This window comes from Pogona vitticeps, chromosome 3 (assembly GCF_051106095.1).
Source record: "Pogona vitticeps strain Pit_001003342236 chromosome 3, PviZW2.1, whole genome shotgun sequence".
NCBI classification, from domain to species: Eukaryota; Metazoa; Chordata; class Lepidosauria; order Squamata; family Agamidae; genus Pogona; species Pogona vitticeps.
Window position 1 is genome coordinate 108,959,556 of NC_135785.1, and position 7,192 is coordinate 108,966,747.

The following is a 7,192-nucleotide window of genomic DNA, read 5'->3' on the forward strand; positions in this document are numbered from 1 at the left end:
CCTTTGCATGACTTCTTGGGTGGCCGGAGCAGGACCTTTTGTTATGCCAATGTATTGTTCCCTCCCTCCCTGTCAGTCTGAACCCCTACAGTGTCAATTTCAGGGGGAAGTCTCCCAAGTGGTCCTTGTCAGGTCGTTAAGACCCGCCTTCTGTGATAAGGGCAACCCTGACAATGATCTCAGGCGGTCTGTCAACATTGACGTCATCCTCCCCATTTAGTCAAGTCAACCATTTTATAGTTAAGGAATCACCCCGGGCTCCTCGGGTCGCTTAATATGGAGGACCCAGGGTCTCGTTTTTTGGGTTTTTTTTATGTTTTACCATAGTATGTGTAGGATTGGGGAAAAAAAGATAGATAACCTCTCTTGACCTTAAAACACACATAATCAGGGTCGCCAGAGTCATGCAATAATATGTAATTCAAATAAAAGCAAGACATGTCGATCACCCTGCAGGTACCCCGAATTTTTCTGCCAACCCCCAGATTTCAGCAGCATCGTTCTCTCAGCTGCATACACAGTAGGTCAACTAGTGCCCAGCTGGGCTCCTCGGTGAAGGCATCAGGAGGTCTTAAACCGAGGTGGGGGGGCTCCCTGGGGCTCTCTCCCTCTGCTCTTGCGCTGATCACGATCTGCCTGTTTCAGGTAGAACTTCAAAATGACCAGGGTCATCACGATGAAGAAAAGAAAACCCTTTGGAGTTCCACAGCAACTTTGCAGAGGTACATTTGTTTTACATCAAGCCCTTCTTGTGCGACCTGACATGACCTGCCCTATAGGATCACAACCCTTTTAAATTAAGAATCCCATCCATGGCTGATCCGTTTGTATACTTTTAAAGTTTCGTTTTTTAGCTTGAAATTCTTAAAATGACACAAACCGCCCTGGGTCCGTTTAAAGGAGAAAAGTGGGGTAAAATGTTTTAAATTAATGAATTAACTATTGTATGACTGGATCGCTCCTGACCCTAACCAAAGGCCCTTTTGGATACACCCCTTCTTCTAAAAGCTAAAATAAATATCCTGTCTCCTGATCTATGTGCATATAACAAGCCTTCCTCTCTAGCTCTCTTTTTGGTCCTTTTCTCTCTTTTCTCTTGAACATATAACTGGAATGGTTTGCAAAAAACAAAACAAAACAAACCCCTGCAAATAACGGCCACACAGTTGTTCTTTGAGAGAGATACATTTTAATGTAAAGAGCATTTGGCTTCTTTCTCCCTTATTTTCACTTTTTGTGGCCCTAACCATCCTGTTGGTCGCCCATGTTTACTAAGAAGTTCATAGTGAGTACCTTACCTTAAACGCCTGCCCCCCTCCCCCCACCACTATTCGGAAAGGGGAGGGTCATGGGGGAAGGGCCATCTCAGCCTGCCAGGGCGGAGGCCTATAAAGGACCTCGGCCCTTGAGCAATGTTACCTACTCGAGAGGAAGACTTTCCTGTGAAGATCCTCCTGGCTCTCTGAGAAAAAACCGGCCTCGGCTTCACTTCCAAAATGAGTACTCCTCAGAAAAGATGTACTAAGAACAGCAAAGAAGGTACCCTCTTTTCTTATGAGTTAAATCCTGTTTGAATGGGGGGCTGATGGGGTTGGTGGTCAGTATTTAACAGGTTGAATCAGGTATGGAAGATTAAAAAAACAAAAATTTTCCTAGCTTGTCTAGCAAAGTTAACACCCGCCAGTGAGGTAGAAAGAACCTCGGGCAAGTTTTCAGTTGGTATATTTTTATTTGCTGCTTTTCATTTGACTCATTGAACACCCATGGTCGAACCAAGAGGTTTAAGTTTACTCTAGGAAGTAAAATACTGTATGGCTGTAAATCTTGATAATTTCAGAAATGCATATGGATCGTCTCTAGGCAAACCCTGGGCACGGTGGGGAATGGAACAGCCAAAGAGGCCTAAAGCAGAAAACTACCCTAAGAAGGCAGGTTGCCTTCAATGGCCGGGGAAAAGGGGGGGACCCGAGTGTCCCTTTCCACACGCAAACCCACGAAAATCATTCTCCAAGGGGCAAGAGGTGGGGAGGCGATGGTTCATGGGGTCCCTTCTCCAGTAGGGGGTTCAGGAGCAGCATCCTTTCCAAGCAAACCTCCCAGTAGGGGATTTCGAAGCACATTCCGCTGGAGAAGGCATAGCCTCCAAAGTGTCTCCTGCCACCGGACTTTGTGGCCGAGTCGGGAGTGCATTTCCTGGAAGGGAAAAGCCCAACCAGCCCTTTCTGAAAGGCACCGGAGGACGATCCAGGAGAAACTTCCCTGGAGATGATCTTCACTCCACAGGATGCCCTGCAGCTGGGAGGGAGGCCGGAGACAGCGGACACAGCCGGAGCCCCAGAAGGGAGATGGGTAGTGATGGAGGGGAGTTGAGTGAAAGGTGCAGATGATTCCTCGTGGTTTGAACTGGGGCTGCTGACGAGGAGACAGGGGCGCCTCTGGCTAGCTGCATTCTGCCAGGGCTGCCCCCACCCTTTCTGAGCACAGAGGCACAGCAGGATGAGCCAGCCTTCACGCCTGCGTCTCCTTCCCTCTCCCTTCCCTGCAGGATCAGCCCCTCCAGCAGCACGACCCGTGTCTCAGCGGAGGGCCCGGACCAAATATGAGCCACAACACGTGGCCTTCCTGAAGCAGGTCTACACCCGGTTCCCCTACCCTGGATTCCCGATGCTGGAAGAGCTGGCGAAGGTTTTGAAAGTGGACAGTGGGCGTCTGCAGGCAAGGCTCCTTCAGCTCTGCCTTCCGGGAGCAGGGAGCGGGGGTGTCTCACAGGGGCTGGGAAGGGCCCCACCTTGGGGGTGGGGTGGGAGAGGGCCCAGAGCACCCAGGATCTCCTCAGCCCCGACCCAAATGGCCGGGGAAGGGCCTCCCGATCGATCGCTTCCGCACCCTTCTTCCCTTGGGCTCCTCCAGATGGCTGAAAAGGCAGGGGGATGAGGAAGGAGGGAGAGCTCTGGACCACTTTTCTCAAGCTCCTTCCAAAAAAGAGATGCCTTTGGGTCTTTGCTGGGTTGGTTCTGGTACAGGGTTCAGGTTTGGGAGCGCCCCTAAAAGGAAAGGGTGTTCTGAGAGGAAGCTGGGTGCTGGGGATGCATGGTGGAAAATTTCCAGTCTTCTCTTTGTGAGGAGCACTTTCAGGTTAAACAGAGACGCTTTCTCAGATGGTCTTTACCCCTGTCATTGCCTGTTTATATTTTTAAAAAACACCACTTCTTCCAGTTGCAGCTCTACTCCTCATTTATGGCTCAGGCATCATATTCCATCCCTCTAAAATCCATGGCCAACCATCATGGATTTGATTGCTTGGATGAAAGTATCTGGTTTTTCAGTCATATAATGGCCCTTTCTTGTTGGTGTTGTTGCATGCTTTATGAGCACACACTCCGAGAGAAAACCACTAATCTAGATCAGGGTTCTTTCCATAGAAGGAATGAGATTCAGAATGGATCCAACACATTCATATGTCTCTCTTGCATTTTGAATTCCTGTTTGCTAAACATGGATTTGGGAGTTCTAGATATACAGAGTATGCCATCTCTGTATCGAGAGAAGGTCAACTTTTTCTTCCTTTCCTTTCTCCTGTCTTAGGTTTGGTTTCAGAACCGAAGGGCGAGGGATGAGAAGCGGAAAAGGAAGCAGGCTCTTCTCCCCAAGGACCCCCGCCCACAGAAGAATCCAGCCCTTCCACCTCAGGGGCCTGAAGTCCAACCCAGATTTAGTGGGAGCAACGGGACGCTCGGTTGGGGGCAGCAGCCTCAGGGCCCTCAGATGCCCCATCCACAGGAGAGCTCTACACAAGTGGAGAACCTCTCCTGTGGACAGGAATTAACAGCCTACACTCTAGAGGGCTCTTCTATGGTGAGTCCTGCAGCTGGAGGCACTAATGCCTATCTATGGGATGGTGGGCTTCTTGTCTATAGCCATCAGCAGGATTCTGGCAACACTCCTGTTAATGACTGTTACCTAGAGGATGTGGGACAGCGATTAACTGTGGATGGGCAGGCCTTTCCAGGCCATCAGCAGCTCTGTGTCCCCACAGACCCCAGGGACCTTTGGCAGAAGAGTGCCAGGAGGCAGCCCGTTTCTGCCCGGTGCTGAGGCACAGGAAGGAAGGCTGTCCAGGAGCAGGTGCAATGCAACAGCCTGGGGCTCCACCAGTTCCCCTCCACTCTGTTCCTGATCAAAAAAGGAAGCCTTTGGTCTTCAGGATGCGAGTTCTAGTAAAGGGTCCACTTGGCTGCCGATGCTGGGCTTCCTCATGGACTCACGTAATTACTTCTGAATGCTAGGTTTCCGATCAGGACAGGAGCCTTCCTACCCTCTTGGTAAAGGAGGAAAAGGCAGGAAGGGGGATGAGGGTCACCCCTTGAAGGTAAAGTGGGATTTCCCAAAGAAGAATGTTTGTTCTGGCTCCTCAAAGGATAAACCGTTTCTTAAAGTATCAGCTGCTGTGGAACCCAACCGTATCCTTCCACTCAGATGGGTTTTTTCAGGGGCCATGAGCATCTTTCCAGCATCAGATAAAAATAGCTAATTTTGTATGGTAATACAAAAGGGGGGCAGCCTACAAACTTTGTGGAATTAGTCTTCCCAGCTTTCCTCCTTAAGGGGATTGGTAATTCATATGTCTTTGATGTGATGGACAGGTTTAGTCCTGTGCCAAACTCCAGTGTTATTTCCACTAAGAGCAGGATTTGCGTAATAACACATTTCACCTCTGCCTAATGGAGTTCACAGTGTGGTCCTTTACAGCCTTCCATCTGGGTGGTGGACCAGTGCATGTTAACGTGTATGTTGTTGGGCAGACTTGCCACAAAAGAATCACAGGTACCAAGAGACCATATACGTTAGTTGTGCCTTGACCCGATTGAGAAGACATTGGAAGGGCATGCAAATTCTGTCTAGAATATGCCAACTTTTTTCCCTTTCCATCCCTTCTGTCTTAGGTTTGCTTTCAGACCTGGAGAGCAAGGCATCTGATGCCCCAGAGAAGAAGGAGGCAAAATGATCCACCTGATGACCCCTCTTCACAAAACACGTTCCTCAACAATCACGTCTGGCCTAATGAGGAGATCTGGCACAATGCAGGAGTTCCAGCACAGAGGCCTGGAAACCGGCTAAGCTGCCCTGGGAGAAACGGGACGCCCAGTTGGGGGCAGCAGCCTCAGGGTTATCAAGTGTCCCACCAACAAGAGACCTGTGTGCAAACTGAGAACATCCCTTATGGGACAGGACAAGCAGCTTCCTCTGCAGACAATTTCCAGGTGGGCCCTGCAGCTGGAGGCACACAGGCTGGTGCATGGGATGGGGGACCCCTTTATAACCATTCCCAGCTACCGGTTTCTGACTATGCCCCTGCCAACGGCGGCTACGCTGAGGGGAATGGACTGTGGCTGCATGGAAATGAACAGCTGAGAATGCAGGTCTTTCCTCCTCAGCAAAACTCTGCTCCTGGAGGCCCTATGGACTCTTTATTGACTGCAGCTGGAGGCTCACAGCCTGGTGCATGGGATGGTGGACCCCTTTATAACCATTCCCAGCTCCCGGTTTCTGACTATGCCTCTGTAAATGGCAGCTACACTGAGGGGAATGGACTGTGGCTGCATGGAAATGAACAGCTGAGAATGCAGGTCTTTCCTCCTCAGCAAAACTCTGCTCCTGGAGGCCCTGTGGACTCTTTCTTGACTCCCCAGAGAAGTCCTTTCAGTGGGGAAAGCAGCAGTATGGCATACTGGGGTTCCACCAGTGACCTCAGTTCCTGCTCTACCCACCACAGTCAGTAGCTGCACAGAGACAGATCTCTCCCTTCCGGGCTCATCCCCCAGAGTGGTCTGGGCTGGATGGTTATCAAGACCCCTTCCAAAAGGGACATTGCCCTCATTTCCTTCCACATGACTCCGCCTTGGAGCACGTGATCATGCCGTCTGTTTATTCCTCAATAAAGTTTCTTCTTATTAAATGGGTGTCTGTGATTTTTGTCTTCCCATTTCTTTCTCGTGCACCTCGGCATAGGGGTGCACTTTGCCATGGTGAGAGGAAAGATGCTTGATTAGGGAAGTTTTTGGTCCAAAGTGGGAAGCCTCTTCTCTGCCCAAGATCTCCCGAGAGGAGCTTGAACAAAGTGTTGATGTGGTTTTGATACAGCAAGAAATTTCTGGGAGAAGAATTTCTTATGAAGGCTTTAACTGGGTTCTTGCTTGAGCAGCTCCCTAGGATTCCACCTGCATGTTTGTGTGAACATCTAAGGGGATGAGAAGGTGCCTTTAACCTTTTGATTCTGCAAGGGTGAATATCTATATCTGAGTCAGGATCAGCCTGCCTCTATCTTGCCTGTACCACAGATCTCATGTACCAGCATGTTTTGACAAGTCACTCTCGCCTCCCCCCTCTGTATGGCTTAGAGGTAACTAATTATAAGGAAAGAGTTAATTGAATTAACTACTTTTGCCAAATAAAAAGGTATAGCTATATCATGAAAACAGGTGCTGCGCTAATGTCACTTGTTTCAGAATGTAACTGCAACTGATTTTACTTACTGCAATAGTTACAAAGGTATGCTGGCTTTCTACTTGAGGTAAATTATGCATTGGTGCTCAGTTGTTTGAGACATCCAAAAAATGTACTACTGAAGCAGTTGTCATGCCATCTGGAGGATTTGGGGGAGTTACTAAACAATGTGATTTTTAAAAACAGTGGATAACTTTTAAAGTTACATTTTGAACAATTATTCGTTCAGTGACTTCTGAATGATCTAAAAGGTTGCCTTTTAAAATGGCAACTACAGTGGAGCCAGCTATTTTGAGGGCTTGGAAATGTAGCTGGTCAAGATGACCTGATGGTTAAAAGCCAGGATTTGGGACAATCCCTCACAGGAAGCTTCGGTCCTGGGGCGGTTGTGGTGTTTAATTCTCTTGACCTGTTCATTGGCAGAGCAGTAAGCATGCTGGGCTCAGACGTGGGAGATCCAGGTTCACATCTCCTTTAGCCATGAAATTCTCCTTGAGACCATGGGCAGCTTGCTTTTTCTCTCTCAGGCAGAGGTACTTCAGAGGGTTCTGGTGGGGGTTCAGTTTGGACCAGGACAGCTGCCTTGAAGAAAAAAGAATAATTCTAACTGCTCACATTCAAAAAGTAGCTTTTCAAGCTGTGAAATATGACTTGTTGCCCACCTTAACAGGGTTCTTGAAACGATGAT

The 7,192-nt window shown here is 48.9% G+C and overlaps 1 protein-coding gene across 1 annotated transcript; it reads left to right on the plus strand.

Moving 5' to 3' along the window:
• The first annotated feature begins 3,580 nt into the window (after positions 1 to 3,580).
• Positions 3,581 to 5,956, plus strand: LOC140705868 (uncharacterized). Its single transcript, XM_072995042.2, has 2 exons — positions 3,581 to 3,855; positions 4,944 to 5,956. Exons 1-2 carry the CDS (start codon positions 3,766 to 3,768, stop codon positions 5,778 to 5,780), a joined length of 927 nt encoding a protein of 308 aa, XP_072851143.2. The 5' UTR covers positions 3,581 to 3,765; the 3' UTR covers positions 5,781 to 5,956.
• The last annotated feature ends 1,236 nt before the right edge of the window (positions 5,957 to 7,192 follow it).